The sequence below is a fragment of the Aphelocoma coerulescens genome, chromosome 1 (genome assembly GCF_041296385.1).
Source record: "Aphelocoma coerulescens isolate FSJ_1873_10779 chromosome 1, UR_Acoe_1.0, whole genome shotgun sequence".
Taxonomy (NCBI): Eukaryota; Metazoa; Chordata; class Aves; order Passeriformes; family Corvidae; genus Aphelocoma; species Aphelocoma coerulescens.
This window is the reverse complement of record NC_091013.1, coordinates 96,879,000-96,901,028: the sequence shown is the minus strand read 5'-3', so window position 1 is coordinate 96,901,028 and position 22,029 is coordinate 96,879,000. Positions and strand designations below refer to the sequence as shown.

Sequence of the window (22,029 nt, the reverse complement as noted above, 5' to 3'; positions counted from 1 at the left end):
AGGGTTTGTACCACCTGGCTGCTGCAATAACTCCCGTTACAATCCATACCTGGGGGAGAGCTGCTTCATAACATCTCTCCCAGTAAGAAGGGACATTTGCCTTGGGATCAGCCCCAGGACTCTCCCTGACACTCTTGTCCTCACATATGGCATCTGTATATCCCAGCATCTAGGAGCTGGCCAAGTACAGCCTGGCCACAGTCTGCTTTCCCAGCAGTATTCTACAAAGCCATCTCCAGTAGTTCCTGGATGAAAAAAACAGGCAAGTCCTGATGTACCAGGTAAGCTAGTCTCATGTCAGGGCACCCTAATGTTCTTCCCCTCATATAGACAAACCTGGCATGGGCCAGAGAGCCTCAAATGGTTCTCTCATTTTGCCCTCTTGCTGTACTGGATCAGAGGCTTCAGCTCTCACTCCCAGGACTTGGCTTAGTTGTGCTGTCAGCCATGCTCGTTTGGTAGCTTTGGTGTGCTGCTCCTGCCTGTGTCCATGCCACAGCTTCTCCATCTGGGAAGGGCTTCCTTTCTTTCCTAATATAAAGCCAAAGCCATTGTCCTCTGCCTCCAGAGCACATAGCAGAGCTCTAGCTGCTGCTTTGGTTTGTCTGGGTTTTGGGAGGAGGATCTTGTGGAGAGCATGTGTCATTTGCCTGGGCAGGTGCCCTCCATTCTGCATTGTAACTGCCTTACCCAATAAAACACAAGTGTAACTGGAAGTTTTGGTACTTTTGTGCTGAATGTACCCCCTTCCATAAGCCTTTTGTCACCTGCAGCCCTCATAACACTTTCCCTTTAAAAAATTATCATCCACCTGGACACCCACAAGAAGCCTTTATTATTGCTTGCATTTTCCTTGCACTGGGAAAGTAATCAAAGGCTGCTTTAAGCACTTCCAGCAGATGAATTCTGAAAATGTGGTCATTTAGTTTCCCAGCTATGCCAAGCAGACATGCAGTAGTGTTGCTCCATCTGCTCAAAGATGCTGGATAGCATGGGAGGCACCCAGCACACAGGATGGAGGAGCTATGAATCGAGTGAATCAACCTGTGGACAGACTGCCACTCGCTGCTCCATAACAAAGATCACCAGCCCAGTTGCTCTATACAACAATTGTCAGAAAGGAAGAAATTAAATGAAAATCTTTTAAGGGATGAGTAGGTTCATTTCAAGACCTGGCCTAGCATCTCTCAGGGGTCAGTTTGATCTTACCTGAATTTGAACCTGTTCTTCAAGGAGTGCTCCCCAAGATGATTCAGAATACAGGTAAGAACAGGAGGTGTGGCAGAAGACTAAGCAGCATTTTGGTGTCCACACAGCTATAAGGGATGGGGAAAATTCTGTATCTAAACATACAGTCCTTTCTTTACTAACTAAGATTTGAGCTATCCCATCACAGAACTGACAGCAACCTCTTGAACTATAACGTGCTATGGACCAAAAAAAAAAAAAAAGCACACAAAACCCTCACACAATTACAACAATTCTACTCCAAACCAAAACAATCTCTGTCTCCTCCTCCCTCAAGTGCTGTTTGAGCTCCATGCCCAGTTTTACTCTGGCAATACAAACAGAAGTGACCCCATAGAAAATTCCAAGGAACAGAAGCAGTCAAAGGTGCAAGCAGTTGATGCCCCTCCACCCTCTCCAGCAAGCCAGAGAGTCTGCTAAGGATGCCCCCAAGACACACACACCTCCCTCATTATTTACAGCAGAATAATCTGCATTCTCCTTTTCCAAATGCTCAGTGTCTCCTACTAACCTCAATTTTCTACAACACTCTCCTCTTTGCTGTTTTGTTTTCCCTGGCTCCACAACTGGCTGAGAGGGGAGAGGTGAGCTGTGACACTGTGCTCTGCATTCTACAGGGATTTATTTGCATGCTGATACTCACATTAGAAGAGCCTGTGGATAATGCAGAAACCTCCTCTCCTGCAGAGAGGAGAAGGGAGCTCAGAGACAGGCACAGGTTGCTCTGGCAGCAGGTCTGGGCAGATGTGCAGGTGCAGCACAGGGCCCTGCAGTCTGTGCTCACCTCCACCCTGCTCCTCCAGGCAGCTGGAATGGGATAGCACAGCTCCCCTATGCTGAAAGACATTTGTAAATGAGCCAGTAGAGAGAGCTGAGGAGAGTTAAGACCCTTTGGAGATGAAGGAGAGCTGGCAACACACTGGGAAGATCAGCCCCCCCCTCAAGGTACAAGGCAGCCATCCAAGTGCTGCCTGTCTAGACACATTTACAGCACGCCTGAGAAATGGAATGAAAAACACCATTTATCCCCTGCATCCCCCATCTCCCAGAGCCATAGGCTCTGGCTCAGCTGCAGGAACCCAGACGAATGAGCCACTGAGCCCACATATCCCACAGTTTGCTCTCCTACATGTACATGGGGCTCCCCATCTGTGACAGATGTGCCACATGTTGCACGTGTCAAACTTCAGGTCTAGGAGAAGGAACACAGGTTACCCAAGTTACTAAAATCCTAAATGGTACCAGGCACCAAACTGAAGCCATCCAGAGTCAAAACCAAAAGCTCTTATGTTGAGTTTTACACTGCAAAATATAAAAAGAGAAGAAACCATAATATACTCCACCTTGTCAGAGGCAGCAACAGGCACAACAAGCACCAGATCATGCAGGAATCTTTAAGCAGAAAAGCACAAAGGTCCATGGGGCAGAAGATAAAACAATCTTCTATGAGAAAAAGCTGACTCCTGGGAAGGCAAGAAAATTATGGAGATGGGTTTCACCTGCTAGCACAGCCCAATGCTCTGCAGGTGACACTGCTCAGTTAATATGCTCCAGGTACCTTGCAGCAGCTGTTGGACATGTTTTAACAATCCCAGCTGCAGCCAGATATTAAAATCCACATTTGCTAGACTAAAAGGACAAAGCAAAGCCTTGCAGAAAAATCTCACTTCCCCAGGTAACCTTCCTTAGGGCCCTTAGGGGATGGGCTGGCCTGGCCAGATACTCAGCTGAGCTCAGCTGGACCCCGCTGCAGAGCTCACACAGGGAGCTTCCCCCTTGGGAAGAGGAGGGGGTACACCTGGAGTCTGCCTCTCTGAGGGGGATTGGAGTGGCTTGGGGTTCTCTGTTCCCAGCTGGGGCCAGCACAACCTGCTCAGGTTGGCAGCTCCTCTGGGAGACAGAGCTTGGCTGCAGCTTATTGCTGTTACTGATGTGATGCTTTCTGAAGAATGTCTAATCAATGCCAGCATTTCAAGCAAGGATCAACAGCCTGCAGGCTGCTGATATGGTGGCACTCAGACAACTACAAAAAGGAATTGTGGACAACTCAGAGGACACTGGTGGCAATCTGATTAGTTTCAGCTAAGTGTGTGATGGTTTGGTCACAAAGTGACAGACTCTGGCAGCCTTCAGCCTGCAAACACACATGGCTGTGAGGTGTCTCACCTCCCAAAAAGAGTGGGCTCATCAGTTCTTTCTCTGACCAATGCAAGTATCCCAAACCTGAATGAGCCATCTAAGTGAGTTTTCCTTATCCAATGCTAATAAAGAATTAACACCGTTGTCACCTCCTGGCAGTATTTTACCAGCTGCCCCACTGCCTTAGGAGCAAAGGAAGGCTCACAGGCTGTAGGAATTTCAAGGTGGGAGGGATTCAAAGTATCTGGTATCCCAGACCAATGCTGCCTTTCAATCTCAAAAGCCACTGAACCAGTTATGCTCTGTTACTCTCCAAGTAGTCAATCTCAGCTCAAGACATAGCAGTGGCCTTTCTTGTTATGCCTTCCTGGCATCACTCATGCCACCTTTCCTTGGTTTCTTCCTGCCTCAAGTGTCGCATCAGGAGCCCACCAGCTCTGATGCCAACCACACCTTTCTACAACAGGGATACACCTTCTCCCAGGCCCAGGCCAGGAGTTCTCCTGAGCTTCCTTCATGATTCTGGATACACATCAGTAAATCTCTTCCTGCCAGATACTGGTCTCATCTTATCCCTGAATGCCTCTGGAAATAAGAGGCAAAGAAAACCCCTAGGGCCAAAGAAAAAAATGAACATAATTAAAAATAAATATCAGTATAATGGTTTAAACATCTCAGTGAGACGAGCATCAGGCTATTGTATGTTTGGTGATGTGGGGAAGACCTTTCTGGTTTCCTGCCCTGGGGACTCTTGTCAGTTTTAGTAAGTTTTACCCCACAGCTGTGAGCATGGCAACTTGAACAGCCCAAATAAAGACCAAATACTGAGGGAATCACATTTTCTGCCAGCCTTTGTCATGGCAGAAGGGCTGTGGTGCAGGTGGACTGCTCACCTTGCTATGCCTCAGCTGAGAGGCAGCAGCGCTTCTGTCTCTCTGTGGGGGTCAGGTCGAGGGACGTGAGCAGATGGTTGATGCTACAGGCTCCCTTGAATATTTGTGATGGCACTGGCTGTGGGAAACAGGGGAGCCAGTACCAGGGTTGAGTCCAGCACTAAGTACCCCCGTCAGCCTCAGGTTTGAAGGCTACCAGCATTACTCTGTGGCCTTCTGCCTTTGTGAGCAGGAGTGTGGCAGCCATTGCTACAATCCCTGAACCACAAAACAGCGCTTCTTCCTCCTCAAGATGTGTGCAAAACAAGGGATGCAAAAAGGCACGTGCCAGTGGCTTCTGCAACTTGATGTTGGCAGTGCTACCCATGGACATACTGCACAGCTGCCACTCCTTTTTTTGCTGGCCTTGCCAAATCCTAATCATCCTGTTTGCCTGTGTTCCTTCCTCCCAGACGCTCCATCTCCTGTTCCCTTTCTTGAAGAGGCTGTATCTCTTTAAAGGCTTCAGCTGCCTGCCAGTCTGTTCTCTCTCATCCCAGTTCCCTCAGCTTTGTCTGAGGAAAGCATCTGGCTTTCCTAAGGGCTGGTTTCTTCAGCTGTTTTCCAGCACATAGTACCATTGAAGTTGACATTACTTTGTAGACGGTTCCATTTTAGTCCAGGAAGGGCAGTATAGAAAGCTCAAGACAGATTTGTAGACTCTGCTGACGTCCTGCAAGATGCTGGCTACATCAATACCTCCCCTGATCACCTCATCAAAAGGCAAATCAGATGTTCTCCTGTGGAAGGAGGGAGCAATGAGCACAAAGCATTGCTACAAAGCCCTTCATGTCCTGTTGCAACACATCCACCAGCCCAGAAAGGCAGTCAGCTCAAGAGCACAAGGTTATCACACAGAGAGCACAGGAATGGGTTCAGGAACTCTGGCCAAGGACCTTGAAACCACTCCTTTTTTTGTGAAAGTCTGTGCTGGGCCATTACATATAAGGGCTGCAGTTTTTAGATCTTTTCTTGATCAGCAACCTGCAAATCAATCTACTCTGCACATACAGGCAGTAAGATACACCCTGTCCTGCAGTGCCTCTGGCATGAACAGCCATTGCCTTTCCCAGCACACTGGCCACTCCCTTGGGCCAGAAAATGCTTCACACTGTAGCAGAAGGATAGGGAAGACAGAAAGCTGGTTAATCTTGAGCTGTCTGGCAGACCCAAAGGCTTTTATTTATAATTTCCTTACCTTTGGTCCTGACTAAACAGAATCCCAGATTTTCAAGCTTCAGAAGTTTGAAATAATCCTGGTTAACCAGATAACCCCTTCTCATCCAAACCTGCTTCCCAAAGTGCTCTGCAAGATGTTCAGACACACAAATAGCTGTGAACACAGCAGGCTTTCTCCAAAAATTTTGTAATGATGGGCGAGTAAGCAAAGCCAGGAGCTGGAGGAGTTGTGTCAGAAGCACAGAGCATCCCACTGTGTTGCACCTTCACCTTACCAATGTAATTAAATCATACAGACGACAGATGTAGACTTAACCAGGCAGTTCATCATCACCTCATTGTGAGGCAGGAAAGGTATTGCTTTTCCAAGTCAGTATGTCCCCAGGGAAGAGACTCTGTACTCTGACAGACACCATTCACGTTGGCAACATCAACAGGGAAGCAAGAACATTTTGCTGCATCATTTTTGTGCCAGCACCAACTTTGCCAGTCCAGATCCAACTTCTCAAAGGGATATAAATTAATTCTCTTTTTGTTTGAAAAGTCCTGTCATGCCTACAGAATGTGCATAAGAAAGGATGGTAAAATATGCTTGAACATCTTCCATAGTCTGAAGGAGTGCTGCATTAGCAGAAAAGAGATGAGGTCCCAAGTGAATTATGTAGATCACTCCAGAGTACTACAAACAAAACCATTAAACTAGCCTGCACCATCATCTATTTCATGTATGCCTTCCACATCACAGAGGAAACATCCCTGAAATTACTGAGAGAAAGGTTTAAACATTTTATTGGAGCCCTTTGTCTGCCAACTCAGGTTATGTATCACAAAACAGGGTTCAGGATTAAAAAAAAAAAAAGCTACTCAATGCTTAAAAGCACCTCTGAAACACACCTGGAACCGATTTTTCTATGCATAAAAATCCCATGATCTGAAAGCCCTCTGGACCTTAGAGATGTAGAAATAAATTGAACACTCTGCTGGGACACTTCCAGTCTTGGGCAGCTCCCGCAATCCTGCAGAGCCACAGAGGAGCAGACCTAGAAATGGTCAGACCAGGCTGGATCCACTGTGTGTGTCTTGGACACTGTGTCCTAGTGATTTACAAGATGGGGTGGATAAACAGCAGGAGGGGAGCGGGAAATGACAAAGCTGAAGGAAAGGAGAAAACATTTTTGTAATAAACCAATTTGATTTTTTTTCCTTAATACATTTCAAAGCATACCTGTGAAACTGCTAAAGAGTCTGCAACATTCAAATAGCTCTGAAAGGAGGAAGTTACTGAGCAGAATACTGATGAAGTGGTCAGAAAGGCACAGGACTTAACATGAGGCCCTGCCAGATAGTCTCATCAGCATGAAAGGTTTTTCTTTATTAAGGGGAAGATTACACTAAAAGTTGCTAAGGAAAAGATATTCAAGGGTCTAATGTTTTTGTAACACACCATCTTTTTTGCATTCTGCTCTGCTCTTTTATATTCTGCCCTTTGGGGATGGATGGCAGCCAAGGATGTTTTTGCAGTCTTCTGTGTTTAGTGAAGTTAATTTAGCACAGACATTTTTCCACTCCTTATTAATTTCAATCCTCACTTCTCCATGGAAAGTTTAGCTTTCTTCATGCAGTTTTGATCCCCATATTAGGGCAGGAATTCTGTTTTTGAAAGAAATTAGATCTCTGCCTGGAAATAAATAAAAAACTTTTTAAATTAGCATGAAAAATGTTGCTGATATTTTAGTGTGAATTAAGAGGATTGACATATTGAGAAGTTGTATAAATACAACACATTAAGATGGTTTCAGGGTTAATGATGTTTGTGTTTGTTAGATAGTGAATAGGTGTAGCTGGTCAAATTCTGCCCAGTAGGAAATGGTTTATTTTTGCAGCCATGGTACACATGTGCACACACATAACAGCTAAGCAGAGAACTGTAACAGGAAAGCCTGATGGGTATGACTGGGAAAAAAACCTAACACAGCAGTATGGAAGGACTGGAAAGCCAAAGAGAAGGGTTACTGAGAATAGCATGTTATTGGCACTTGACTTAGCAGACCACTAAGATCCCAGTACAGCTAAGTTTATCTCTTTGGGACATGCAGGCTGAGAGATAAAGAAAAATTAACAAATCCTAATGATTCACAGAGGTGGGGCAGGATGGGGAGACTGACTGATCACAAGTAGCTCCCAAAAGGTATAAAACAGCACTTCCAAAACTAGCCTAAGGTTACCAGCCTCTGAAGTATACAGGAAATGTGAGGAGGACACAACCACCACCATCCCTTACCCTGCATGCCATCACAGAGCATCCCTGACTGACCTCTTGGACACAGCTACCTTGGTGCCTGAGTGCTGGGCTGGCTCAGTCATTTCAGTGATTGCACGGGTATAGGAGTGTCAGTGAATGAGAAGTTGCAATACCCATCCCCTCCCAAAAGATTTTGCACAGGCACTTGCAACACTGCAGAAACAAGCATTGCAAGGTCCCATGCACCACCACTGCATTCCTCTTGAAAGAAGCATAAACCACTTTTGTTTCATTAGAATTCCTGCTCTTTAAGCTAGGCAGACCTTCTACCTCATGCTGTATGCCCAGGACACCATCTCCAAGTTTCCCAGTGCTGCATCAATTTTAACAACCACAAGGTACCACTTGGAGTGAGGCCAATAATCCTGTGCTTTATGTTGTTTCTGTGGCTGAATGATTCTCTGTAATCCCTGTTTGAAGACAACAGTAGAGCAGTATTTGCACCATTTCTTTGGGATCCTGTGGAACAGAAGTTTACTTAGGGCAACACTGTGAATAAGGCTGCAATGGTAAAAAGGACAGTGACAACCTTGTGTAGCTGCCCAAAGAGACAGGGAAACTAAAAACCCCTTATGGTCTATGTTAAAGTCATTCTGATGGGAGGTATTAAATCTTAAAGCATTGCAGAAATTGTGAAGAGCAAACTGTGGATTAATCCTTAATGGCTTTAAGGCCATTAAGTGTAGTATTTTTTCAAGCTTAATTCAGGTAGTGGAGTTCCTATGGGGAGAGGGACGGGCAGCTGCCTTCAACACTTCCAAGTCGATTATGACATTTTTTCAACGCAAATTATTTGGAACTCTGCTCCATGATAAGATCCTACTCCTAGATAATGTCCTCCATCAGGCTGCTAGGTCAAGTTTTCAGGAGACATCTTGATTCCAAGCTCTCTCGTACACCACCTTTGTCACACATTGAGGAGCCAGTGTAACAAATATTAAATTTCTTTTATTGTTGCTTTGTAATATAAAATTATTAAATCCATGATTCCACAGTAAGGGCCAGTAAAAAAACCCAACTGAGTAACAGGAATGTGACATAACTAAGTTGTATTTAAAAAAAAAAGAGCCAAAAGAATGTTTTCTAAAAGCCCTTTCCTATGACACATCCCTTCCACCTCACAGGGACAGTTGTGTAGTCTGCTCTGTGACCAGCACTAGGGTGGCTGGAAAGAACAGTACAGACATTGTCACCCATGTGCTAACACGGGAGTGAAATCTGGAAAAGGCGCACAGAGTTAAAAACAATCTCTGCAGCAGGACATGGATTCAACACTTTCTTTTCTCTCTGGCTCTAATGTCACTGAATGGGACTCCTGAGGCAGCGGTGTTCAAGGCCAGGCTGAGGCAGAGGGCTTCTTCCAGGCCCAGAGAACATCCTGCACTGCAGGTGGCCTGAGAGAGGAGTAAACACATAGTCCTTTGTGCCACTGGACACAGCAGCACTTCCAGTCAGTTCTTTCCAAGGACACAGATGCTGGCAATGGCTACAAGGACAGTGTGTTAGACTGAGGTGAGTTTTCTGACCAAGGAGATACGTGATGAGACACTAGGACACCACTAGGTTTTTCTAGAAAACTCATTACTGTCGAGTATGGAACAAGAGTCCCAAGCAGCTGCTGAGCCTCCAGGCAGCTGGATTAATTTTAAGTTTATGCCCTGCTTTATCCTCAATCATAAGTTCAATAACTCTGTCCTTGCACATGGGAAACCAACAGTGAGTACCTGAAAACAAAGTTATCCATACTGGTCTTACTGGTGAACTGTCCAGGCTCTTCCATCCACCAAGAATGCACCGAGCCAGCTAACCAAAAGAGATGTTTGAAAAACGTCCCTCCCCATCAGGAAGTGAGATCTTCTTCAAGCATCTCCTTCAGGTCCCTCCAGGAAGGAAAAAAGGCATTTTCCTACTGACAGGTCCAGGTGATACAGTTCCACTGGATGAGGATGCAGCCTGCAACCTCCTCTGTCCTCTCTGAAGTCACTGGCTCAGCGTCGCATTTGCTGGGCCTTGCAGCGCCTGCCTGAAGACGAGCTTCTTGAGTTGGTCCAGTTTACTGTCCCTTAAGGCATCCTGAATGGCACTGAAGAAACCAAAGTAGTGCTGGAAGTTGTGCATCATGAGCAGGACACCGGCCAACAGTTCATTGGTCACCAGGAGGTGATGGACGTAGGCACGAGTGTGCCTCTGACAGCAGTAACAGCTGCATCCTTCCAGCAAAGGACCAAAATCATCGTGGTATCTAAGGAAGAAGCAATGTTGGGTAACATCAGAGGTAAGACACTTTCAAGCAATAAAGAGTACCTAGTTACCACCAGGCCTTTTACTGGGACCTGAGCATTGAAGTCCTGAGGTCCTTAATTCAGATTTGGTGACAACTCAGACCAGCACCACTGGCACAAAGGACTTCAAATACCAGAGATGGTTTGGCTTGGAAGGGACCTTAAAGATCATGTAGTTCCCATACCCTGCCATGGTGTGGGACCATGGCTGCTGAAAGACCCAGGTCTCCTCATGCCAGAACTCACTTCAGTGCCAAAAGGCCACAAATGTAAGTCAGAATAACTCTGACTACATCACAGCTAACAGCAGAGGCCTTATCTGTGCCTTCCCTGGCAGAAAAGCAGCAGTGCGAGACAGCTATCACATAGTTTATGAAGGAGAAAGCCACCAAAACCACAGATTAGTTAATCCCACTATTCACAAAACAGCATTCCCCTCTTCTGTGAGATGCACCATTTCACAAAGTGGAGAGAGCAAAGCAACACAATTGTCTGCTCAGACAGCTTGGAAGTACCTGTGGCAAAGAGAAGGAAGGACAAGTGGTAACAATGGCCAAAGTTTTTGTGAAGTATCCAGAAATGGCAGAACTGATCTGCAGCTGCCCAAACTGAGTCAGAGAGCAGAGGGTCTCCATAGTTTAAATACAATCTAGTATCTCAAGATGACCCAAGTTAGATGTGGAAGACCAAAATGATTCCCAGACCACCCTTGTGAACCTATGGTCTTTCAGCTGAGACATAATTATGACCACAAAATGCTTGTTGGATAAGTGATCAGAAAACCCCTGGTTCTAGGTCAAGCAAAAGACAGTGCTTTCAGAGATAGCTGTTGCCTGATAACAAGCTAGAATGCTTGTCCAACACTCTCCACTCAATGTCCAAAGTACTCTCTTCAACAGCTTCATGTTTTACAAAGTCTCTCATCCAGCTGCTGACCAGCTGCAAATAAATACAAAGGAAAAAAGCATCATATTTAGTGATACAGCTGCAGGTACCCTCCTCACTAACTCACATACTTTTTGTCTTTCAGAAATATCTCAAATGGTGTCATTTCTGGGTCAGCTTCGGAGACTTCATCCTGGTCTTCCTGAGCACCATTCTTCTCCAGGTCCTGGGCCCAATTTTGTGTTAAAACTGCTTAAATTAAAAAGACAACAGCCTTAGAACAGAGAGAAAGGGCAGAGCAAGGGTAGCAACCTTGGAGTAGATATTTCTGCTAGTCTCTTGCCAAGTGAAAACTCCTGCCGCAAGCTTCCACCTCTTTCTTCTAGAAACCAGGTATTTTACTTTAATTGCCCTAAGTTAGTTAACACAAATACACTTTTAGATGATTAAAACAGCAAGAGACAAGTGAAAACTAATCAACTAAAACTAATCAAAGGTAGAGCTGAAACAACAGTATAACTTTTTGCTGCTCTACTGAGCTGAATTCTTTATAAAACATCAAAAGTATTTTGTCTGAACTGCATGCTGAATAGAATGCAATCACCTGAACAAATGGGTTTTATTGAGACTTTGTTAGAGTCGACAGGCAACTCATCTGCATTCAATCATTCTACTGCCCATGCTGTGATCAGACTCAGGGATTTAGATGCCTCTTTTTTTTTAAAAAAAAAAACCTGGAATCAAAAGAGGCTGGTAGCACTAATTCAGAAGAGGGAGGTTCTACATCTGCCTTTTCAGCAGCTATCTGAAAAATAAAGAACCATCTCATAATTTTGTAGGTTTGCATTTTTAAGTTTGCTCTGAAGGAGAAGGAGATGTATCTGGAAATACCAATATTAATGTTTGCATAATCCATGCCTACTGTGTTTAAAACAGACACAGGACAAAACTACTGCCATTACCCAGACCCTTATAATTTAAGAATAAAGTGAGACAAGATAAACAACAACAAACAAAGAGAAGGGTTAAAAATAAAGCAGCAAGCACAAAGAAACAAGATGTTCTGTTCTGTTCAGCTGGCTCTGAATTATCCAGGCATGAAAAGCCACCAGGTTCTACCCAAGAGTAAAAATGTAAAATGTTTCCCTGTATTGAAAATATTTAATAGGCCAAAACAAAACAGCTGCTTGAAACACAATTGATAGGTGCTTTAATGGGTGATACACATTTCCATCTCACAGTGTAATGAGTTATGAACAGAGCATTTTGGTTTTGATACAAACCCATGAATGCAAGGACAGAGAGAAAAACTGCCCAAATAAACTGGAAACTTCTGACAGCTAGAAAAAATAACTTCAAAATATATTATTACAACAGACACATAATCAGTTAATTCTAGAGATCGCTTAATAGGTCCAGCCTTCATTGCTAACGGTAACAGAAAATTTGCCAATGGTGTCAAATTAAAACCCTTCTGTTCAGGAGGTGTTTCAGAAATATTTAGTCATATTTTGGCTAATGAGACATTCAGAGGCCTCAAGTTTTACTCAACAGATTTCGCACCAAAGTACTCCACCTTCAAAAAGAACACTTGGTAGTGGAATCCCAGTTTTTCCAGTGGTCACTGCACTTATTTCAGGAACAAAGCCCTCAAATACAGATTGCTCCCAAGTATGAATTATGCTTGCCACAATGTAAAATGTAAAAGCTGTAAGTACCATCAAAAAACCTACCTGTTGCTTCAGGGTCTGGATGGCAGTCATAACTGAAAACCAAGGCACAGCCTCTCTCAGTCACTTGGAAGGGAAAGAAGCTCTCAAAAATGTCCACTCCCCTTTCAATGCACTCAAGCACCTCATCTGGTCTGCCTACACCATGAATGATTCTGCAGGAGACACACAAGAAGACAAATCTACAATACTCTGAGGAGAAGCAAGCAGGTACCTGAAGGAAAAGACCTCCAGGTCATGTGCAGCACATGTAGCTTATCTCTGGAACTGCTAATCAGAAGGTCAGGGGGCACAACAGTCATCACTCAGAATTCCACGTGCTTCCACTTCCCCACCTCCAACCTATCCAGTACATAGCTGGATTTCATTTTTTGCCATTTGGAAGACAGCAATAATCCCTCATTTACTGCAGAAAAACCCCACTCTGTTCATTGTGTTTGAAGTGATTTGTATGTGATTTCTTTCGCATACACATAAATACAATTAGATTCAAAACATCTGTGCCACAGAACAGACATTTTCCTTAATCACATTTGTGCCCCAGTGAACTACCAATTCCCAGACACATGGAACCTTTTGCTTGTCAGCTGTTTAGAAGAGAAGTCTAAAAAGAGTCTCAACAGAGACAGCAGTAGATGGCTGGTCAAAGATACAAGTCCTTCAGGTGACAGACACATCATATTGCACTTGGAAAACTGCCCGAGGGAGAATGCACTAATGAGAAACATCATTAGAAAGAGAAAACTTCCTTGCTTTAGTCTTCCCTTCTCTTTACACTCTACTTGCTCAAATGATTTACCCAAAACCGTGGGCTGTAACATCTCCTGAGACACAGCATTAAGAGCCAGGAAGAGCCTGGCTGGATTGCCATCAATGGTAATAGAGATCCTGATGGCAGCCAAATTTAGTTGGCAGCTTCACCAAGGGTGGGTGAAGTGTAAGAGAGTAGAGCAGTGCCTGCTCTCCTGCAGGTGCATAGCTGGGCTGAAAGCAGTAGAAGTTAATATAGGGCAATGAGCTAAACAGATAATTAGGAAAACACACAGGGGCTGATAAATGAAGTCACAAGGTGCCATTTTTAGTCACTTTTCTAAGTACTCCAATTAAATTGATGAGCACAGAATAAGGATAGGAGAAGTTTACAGCATGAGTGTTTTATGTTTCAGGCTCCCGTGACAGGGAGAAAATGATACGCAAAAGTCAAACCAGTAGCTCTATATATATGATCAAAGCCTTGTTGAAACTCATCTCTGCACAGGTAAGGACAAACATTTGTTCTTGCAAGGGTTCCTATGCTATTGGAAAGGAAAACAAATTTTATCAAGAGACTTCAGCACCTTTAGATACATGAAAGGACTCTTTATAAAGAGTACATTCATAAGATCATTTTACCATCACACCAAAAGCAGCCACTTCTTGAGTGAAGCACAGAAAGTGCTTGTCTTCCAGAGACAAGCTTCATATTGCGGTAGAACAGGGCTGAAAAACAACTTCTCCAGCCAGAATGGCAAGGGTGATTCAGGAGCAAGGACTGCCTGAAATTCACTTGAGGTACTTCCAAGAGCCCCTGGGGCTAACCAGCTCTCTTCCTATCAAGAGGTCAGAAACAGTTGTCTTAACAAGACAAGCAAACTATTTGATAGATGAGGCAGATGCACTGGTAGCCACTGAGGTTAGATGAGCAGATTGGACTCTAATGCTCCCAGGGGATCTTTTAAGTAGCTCAACCAGACAGGATGGCAACGACACAGCAAGCCTTCTAATTGTCAGGAAAATTCAAACCCCAGGCACCACTAAATAAGAACAAGCTGGAACACCAGGCACAGTGCTTTTGCATTTAATTTCCTTTTAAACACCATTAGGTCAGAGCAATGCTCTGCTAGCAGAGGGAAGCAGGAACACAGCGGGGCCTCTGTCATTCTCTTCAGGAAACCATGAAAAAAGCAACCATATCATTTCTGTAGCAGTTGCTCTGGTAATAGCAATCCAGCAAGCTCAACCCAATTAAGATACACCTACACTTCTGAACCACTAGCAAATATTAGCACACGTTTTCAAGAAGTCTTTAGTTACTGTTAGTCAGTTACAAGGATCAAGAAAGCTGCCACTCCTGTCCACTCCCTGGCATGGGTCTGATGGGCACACTCACAACTCAGATATGCAGTAAGCCCCACACAGTCCAAGAAGAGAATACCACTGTTCTGGGTCAGGCTGCACCACCCCAGGCAGTGCACAGGCTCAGTGCCTCAGGTATGAGGACAGAGCTGGCTACCAAGATCGTGTAGCAAGCACTGGCTAGTTCTGCCAGCACCCCTCTCTGCTATCCTCCAGTTCAGACCAGAGAAACTAGAAACATGACAGTTTTACTGAGAAGTCCCTGCAAAATATCTAGGTCATAACATTCTTGTTTCAGCTGAACTTCAAGTAAACCAAGTAAACTCCGAGATCAAATGCAAGTAACTCTGATGTATCCTACCTGTAACTCTTCCTTAAAAATATAAGGATGACAAATGTGGAGAACACTCAAACCCACAGCATGAGCAAAGCCTGGTGCCAGTTGCAGCTAAAAACTGAAACAAGTGATGAAGACTGCAGCCTGACAGTGGTAAAATTTATGCAGCCTGGCACACACAGAGCTGTGCAATACAGCAGTTATTTCCTACAGGGAAACTGCACAGCAGCCTGTCGATGCTGTTTGTAATAGGACAGATGGATTTCTTGGGATGTTGCCCACACAACTTACCTTGGTTTATCCTCTGGCAGCTCCGCTGTGACAGAAGCTATCAGTTTCAACTTGGTCTCCTTGGCCATGGCACTTCCTTGGAAGCCATCTAGCACAAAGCCACCCACAGGCCGCTTGGCAGTCTCCCTGGCTGATCTGAGTCTCTCTTCCAAGATATCTCCACCTTCAATTGCCCCAAACATTACACTTCCTTGTAGTTCCTGTCTCAGGAGAAAGCTACAAGTGTTAGAGCATGCTCTGCAAAAGACATGAGAGACATCTCACAGCCCAGACTTCAGATGCCTGCTACTTAAGCCCCACATTCCCAGGAACTTGCCAGAACCACAGGATTTCATCTCAGTTAAGACTACTCTCTGCACAACACTGTGAAGCCCATGTGTAAGAAAGGAGACTAGTAGAGACAAGATTCTGCTCCTTGCCTTGACACTGACTGACTGAGAATTTTGATGCCACTCTTCCCACCTCCCTACAGAAGGCAATAACCACACACCATCTTTGTACACGGCTTTTTATGGATGCGGTCTCAGCAATAGATGTATTAGTGCAAAATGCAAAGCAGGGGCCATTATCCTGGCTGTCAGACACCAGATCTCACAGGGAATTCCCTTTCAGGAGATACAAATATCAACTGCTGTCACCTGTTTTCCCTTGTAGTGCAGACTCAGATAGTATATCTCCTTTCACCAAAAGGAAGTTTGAAAGCTGCTGGAAGAAATAAAAAATAACACTAACTCTATCAAATCCTCCTTCACTTGGAGCCAAGGGGACTACAGAGCAGAAAGATGGGTTTTCTCAATCTGAGTAAGAAGATCCCACTTTTTCCATGCATCTAATAATACAGTAAGTGAAAGAAATGCATCACAGTCCAAAAGCAGAAAGAAAAAAACCTAAAAAGTAGTTCTTCTCAGCTGGTAGAGATGAGGGGTGACCCTGGTGCAGAAAACAATTTACTAAAGGAAGGAAGGAAAACTCACTGTGCTACTGGTTATACCTCACTCTGGACTGCAAGGTGGGCCTTCTCTGATACACACATGTGGCCTCATTTCCTACTAAATCACACCCTGGGGCTGGTCCAGCATGCAGCACAGACCAAAACGCAGCTGCAGTGCTGTTGCCTCAGTACTTTGGGGACCTTACCGGTGATTTTTCTTGCAGCTGAAGGCATATATCCAAGAAGGAAAGTGACCTATCCACAGACTTCTTGGCTCTTTTTCTACCAGCTTCCCCAGAAATGGTGTCTCCATCAGAGATGCACTGGAACCAGTCTGGCTGGATGGCCCGCTGGATGTCCATGAACCTGGAAGCTGTCACTTCCATGCGCCCTGAGCTTCCCCACAGGGAGACCGTCTGTGTAAGAAGAATAGGGATGAACATCAGTTGCAAAGGATAGCAGATCTTAAGGGTGAAAAGAGAGAAGGAATTGGTCTGGTGAAACACCAGATACTGGAATGATATCTCATTAGATAAGTTGTCCTGGGGCATGGCTCAGATAATCAGCTGCACTTGGCACAATGAGTGAAAGGAGCTAAATGACTGAACTGGAATTTCTAAGATACTATGGTGAAACCATCCCACTCAACACTGACTTCTCCACGTTAGAAAATGTGAGATAGAGCAGCTGGCCTCTCATCACACACAATTTAGTGGCAGAATTGGGGAAGAAAAAAAAAAGCTTGAATTCCAACCAAATTTATGTTGTCACAAAAGTAAGCAAAGGCTTATAAAAAGCAGCAAAGGCTGCAATGGCAAACACAGCTCACCAGTTTCCTGTACAAAATGCAAACCCAAGAAACTGTTTCCTCTTCTGAGCAGTTAACTCTTACCACACATGTGAATGTACATGTATATGTAAACCATACAGACTGGGAAGAATACAAAAGCTTGTTTAGCATTCAATCTTAGAACCCCAAGTTATTTTAGGTCCCAAATCCAGCAAGTCTAGAAGGCAGTAAAATACCCAAACCGAGCCAGTGTAAGAAATGGCAAGTGCTCATTAGGATTTCACACACAGTCCTGTCTCTTCACATGCTTCCCATCCTGCCAGCACACATGGGACCCCATCTTCCATCCGTGATACCCTCAAAAGAATTTAAAGCAAGACAAAAGCACATGGACAGACAGGTTTTATCTTACCTGAACACCTCCAGGCTAGCAGATGTCACCATTCAATTCACTAAACATTCACATTCACAAAATGTTCACATTTTAGCCTATTTTGCAGAATCTGTAATTAACCCGTGAGCGCAGCTCAGCCATTGCTTTTGTTGTATCATTGCTAGGCTTGTGACACTGATGCTCCAAAATTTTAAAGGAGAATTCAAGTACGCTGAGTACAGGGCTTGAGCCCTTTGGAAGTCAGCTCGTTTCATCTGCAATTCTGTTCATGCCTTTTTTAAATGAGAAAGGGTTTTCAGCCATCAGAAACAGCATATAGCTTGGAGTCTCATGGGCACTTTTTGGGGCCCAAGGGTTTAAATACATTCACCTAGCCTATGCCAGACAGACAGATTAAGCAGTGCAGTTCTCATGCATACTAATTTGCAAATTGAATTTCATCAGCCGATGCAAAAAATATAAGCAGAACAATTTTTTTTTTGGTCTGGTCCCCATAAAGACCCAGAAGGTTTCACCAAATGTGAATAAAAACAGAAGTCTCCAAAGTAATAACATCTTTTGCAAGTTTCCAACTAAAAAAAAGAGCAACTCCAAAGAGAGGAGATCCAAAATTTGTATCTGCAGAATAACTGAAACACAGCAGCTGTAGATTGCTCTGCAGCAGCATGTTGTCCAGACAGTACCTGCTGCCTCTTATTGTGAGAGCATCAGGGAACAGCTGGTGAAGGCAGACAGAGGAAAGTTAGAGCTGTCTGAGCCAAAGGGCAGAGTGTAATCACATCTAGTTACCTTCATTCTGTTCTCCAGAGGAAAAAAGCTGCTTTAATAAATAAAATAGCCATGCAGCTTAGAGAGCTGAGCATTATCCTCTGATTATTTAAATCCAGCCCATGCTAGGCTTTCTGGCACAGCGCTTTCTGTCCCATTGCTTTCAAAAAGCTTTCATAAGTATTTGTCAGCAGATCCAGCTGCAGAAGGCCTTACAACAAGGTGACAAATACCTTCACCAGCTTATTTAAAAAATCCAAAAGAGTCTGAATCAAACTTCCAACACCCAGGTTCAGATTGCTGCTATCACCTCAAAGCTGCACAGTGGTGGGACAAGCTTCAGGTAATTCCTTCCCTGCAGACAGACAGGACTCAGCCTGGATGCCAGCAGCAAGGAGTACACACTGACAGCTGTATGGCAGTAGTTAACCTCTGTCACGCAGTGACCTTCCACCAAATGTGGCCCTAGGACTGACTGCATCTGAGCAGGTCCCAGGAGCGGCTGCTCCAGCACAAAGCTGTGTCAGGCAGCAGCCAGGGCGTGGATTACACAGGGAATGGGTGTGCCTGTGGGGTGGAACAGGCAAATGTCTGCAACACTACGCACTCTTGGATTGCTGAGCCACCCTCCTGCAAAAATTCTGAAGTCTTTCCCTTTTGTGGGCTGTAGCAGGCTGTAAATACACACACAAGGGTACAGATGTACTACTTATCAATGGCATCACCATAAGCTTGTACAGCACATATGCCAAAACACAGGTACTTTCTTTTACTGCCATTTTAACCACAACAGCATGGTAGGCCAGAGCTCTCCTTTCTACCTGAATTGCCCCTTAACTGCTCAGGAACCGTTCAGGGCACATGCTGCCAAGTAAGAACATGGACAGCTTTACTTAGTTGAGGTATGAGCATGTAAATGATAATCCTCTTTGTGCAAAGATTTATTTTGCTAATCTTGTGGCTGTCTGAGCACACCCACACAGAAGGAGGGAGGACTGGCAGGTTTCTTTTGGGAACTTTAGCGGACCCTTTGAAGACTTTACAGCTACTGTACCTTGTTAGTGTTGTAGCCAGATGGGCAGGGAGTGACTGGGTCATGAAGGGAGCAGTAGAGCACAGCATCTGGCATACCTGAAAACAGAGAGACAGACACAGAGGAGAGCTTCATGAACCAAAGCAAAGCTAACATAAAGATGTGGCTTGTGGATCTGCAAAAGGGAACAGGGTATTGTCCCCCACACGAATACAGCCACTCTGACAAAGAAAATGTTCATCTATCTCTCAGCACCAAAGAAGGCAGACTTCTTCCTCAGTTTTACCAACTGCCTGGAGGAGAGTGCAGCAGCAGGACAAACCATGAAATAATACCCTTTGGTCCTGCAGCCTACATAGCTACTTCAGGATCTATTTGTTTCTTCTTGATTAATACTCCACCTATTAGAATTTTCCAGACCCAACAGTTGACTCACACCTGACATTTGACACAATCCAAACTGAGCAACAACCCCAAGCCTAGAACTTCTAAGGAAGGACAAAGAATAACACAATGGTCTGGGTTGGAAGGGGCCTTAGAGATCATGACCCGTGGTCGGGGACACCTTCCACTAGACCACACTGCTCAGTCTCATCCAACCTGGCCTTGAACATTTCCAGGGATGGGGCACCCACAACTTCTTTGGGCAACTTGTGTGAGTGCCTCACCACCCTCACAGAAAAGAACAGGATAATGAGGGAACATTATCAACTACACAAATGAGAAACTCATCATCCCTGCCAGACAGGAGGTTTCAAATGTCAGAAAGCTAGACAGTATGTCTCAGTGACATACAGACATCTCTTCAGAGATAGTCACTGAAATTGGTAAAGCCTCCAGGAAGTTTCAGACAAAGACATTTTTCAATTTCTCTTGAAGGAGTAAATTGCTCCAAAGCAGTTAAAGTTTATTGAAATTTGGGTGCGAACTTCCTTTAGAAAGCCAAACCATAGTATCTTTTATATAATGAAATGCATGTCCCAAATTTATATGTGCTTTTTAAAAAAAATAAACAAAACAAGTGTTGGCAACTCAATTTTTTTTCTTGCAAAATGTGCTAGATTCCATACACAAGAACTGTCTGTAAATTATAGAAATTACAGACACTTCGTAGCCTGATTGAAGGATTTTTGGCCATACTAGTGACAACATACTATTTTGAGTCTTCCCTAGTGGCACTTTGAGTGAGAAAATCCCTAAATGTGCAAGCCTACATCTTTCTGCTTCCTGTACTGCCTGAACATGCTCTAGTGGGATCCACCTGCCTTATCTCTCACATATACAAGCAAATACTTGTACTTTACCTATAAATTTTGCAGCTCCTTCTTTATACTCTTCCAGAACGTCCTGAATTTCTGCCCTGCAATCCAGATATAGAAACACATTAACTAAGCAGACAACTGTCTAAAGAGATTGGTGATTTCATAACTATGGCTTCTGTTTCCATACTTATGCATTGTCTGATGCTGAACTGGTATTCGCCATCCAGCTGTCAGACAGCAAAGCAGGGACAGATGGAATGAAATGACAGAGTCACAGAGCTCAAGAATCACAGCTCACAACCCAAGGCACTCATAATTCTGTGGCAAAAACGTAAAGCTTTTACCTGCACTGACTAGTGACCACTGACTTGATGGAGAGCCCAAAGCTAGAGTGACTTTTTGGGTAGCATCACTAATGTGTTCAAGATCATTCAACAACCACACAAGCTTTATCATGTTAATCTTTACTTTCAACTGCCATTTACCTAACTAGCTTTGAGAGTTAGCTGCTGCTCCAGTCTTACCTGTTTTCAGGTATGGGGTATCTACCACCTCTCTGGGCAATCTGGTCCAGTGTTTCACCACCCTCCTTACAAGAGATACCCTCTTACAGTTTAAGCCAATTATCTCTTATTCTATCCCAACAGGCTCCGTTAAAAATCTGTCACCCTCTTTCTTATAATTCCTCTTTAGGTACCAGAAGGCTGGTAAAAGGTCTCCCTGGAGCCTTCTCTTCTCCAGGCTAAACACCCCCAAATCCCTCTGCCTGTTGTTATAGGAAAGATGCTGCAGCCCTCTGAGCATCTTTGCGGCCTTCCAAAGGACTTGGTCCAACAAGTCCACATCTTTCTTACGCTGGGGGCTCCAGAGCTGGAGGCAGCACTCTCGGTGCGGTGCCAGCAGAGCAGAGGGGCAGAATCACCTCCCTCGCCCCGCTGCCCACCTCAGGAAGATGCCTGTGAAGTCACCACGATGGGTTTGGCCTAAACACGCTAAAAATCACGCAGCCCTCCAGCTCCCTTCCCCTCACCTTTCCTACCCCGGCCCTGCACCTCCCTGGCTGGGGAAGCAGGGCCCCCAGGCCCGCGCGCGGTACTCACAGGGCGGGCAGGGCGAGCTGCGCCACGCCGGGCACGCCGCGCACCTCCCGCAGCGTGTCGTGGGCGAGGTGCGGCGCCGCGCCGCCCCGCGTGTACAGCAGGCAGCCCGGCAGCGCCAGCGCGCCGGCCCCGCTGCGGCCCAGCCCCGCCAGCGAGCCCAGCCGCCCGCCGCCCGCACCGAGCAGCTTCAGCCTCATCCTCGCTCCGCGGCGCCGGCGAGGGACGCGGGGAACGAGGGACACGGGGAACACGGGACGCGGCGAACACGGGCCGCCCCTTCCCGCCCGGGCCCCGCGCCGGGCGTCATCACC

General features: G+C 45.1%; 1 protein-coding gene and 1 long non-coding RNA gene across 6 annotated transcripts; both read right to left on the bottom strand.

The window, feature by feature from the left end:
• Positions 1-814: 814 nt before the first annotated feature.
• Positions 815-2,727, bottom strand: LOC138112762 (uncharacterized). 4 transcript variants are annotated; one of them, XR_011151829.1, is made up of 5 exons: positions 2,592-2,727; positions 1,892-2,084; positions 1,760-1,818; positions 1,210-1,316; positions 815-1,099 (listed from the first exon to the last, which is right to left on the bottom strand). It is a non-coding gene; the product is annotated as an uncharacterized lncRNA (long non-coding RNA). The 4 variants fall into 4 exon arrangements; XR_011151827.1 differs by lacking the exon at positions 1,760-1,818 and having other exon boundaries at positions 815-1,140; XR_011151826.1 differs by lacking the exon at positions 1,760-1,818.
• A 6,001-nt stretch (positions 2,728-8,728) lies between these two features.
• QTRT2 (queuine tRNA-ribosyltransferase accessory subunit 2) lies at positions 8,729-22,020 on the bottom strand. 2 transcript variants are annotated; one of them, XM_069020333.1, is made up of 8 exons: positions 21,719-22,020; positions 20,661-20,716; positions 19,378-19,454; positions 16,578-16,787; positions 15,441-15,640; positions 12,701-12,852; positions 11,099-11,219; positions 8,729-10,042 (listed from the first exon to the last, which is right to left on the bottom strand). In XM_069020333.1, exons 1-8 carry the CDS (start codon positions 21,913-21,915, stop codon positions 9,781-9,783), a joined length of 1,275 nt encoding a protein of 424 aa, XP_068876434.1. In that variant the 5' UTR covers positions 21,916-22,020; the 3' UTR covers positions 8,729-9,780. The 2 variants fall into 2 exon arrangements, with proteins under 2 accessions (XP_068876434.1, XP_068876444.1); XM_069020343.1 differs by having other exon boundaries at positions 11,099-11,216.
• Between the last annotated feature and the right edge of the window lie 9 nt (positions 22,021-22,029).

Coding starts and splice junctions, on each gene's coding strand:
- QTRT2 (XM_069020333.1), bottom strand. CDS start 21,915: ATGAGGCTGAAGCTGCTCGGTGCGGGCGGCGGGCGGCTGGGCTCGCTG. Junction 20,717..21,718: donor CAGCTCGCCCTGCCCGCCCT/GTGAGTACCGCG, acceptor TCTGGATTGCAG/GGCAGAAATTCAGGACGTTC. Junction 19,455..20,660: donor AGGAGCTGCAAAATTTATAG/GTAAAGTACAAG, acceptor CTCTGTTTTCAG/GTATGCCAGATGCTGTGCTC.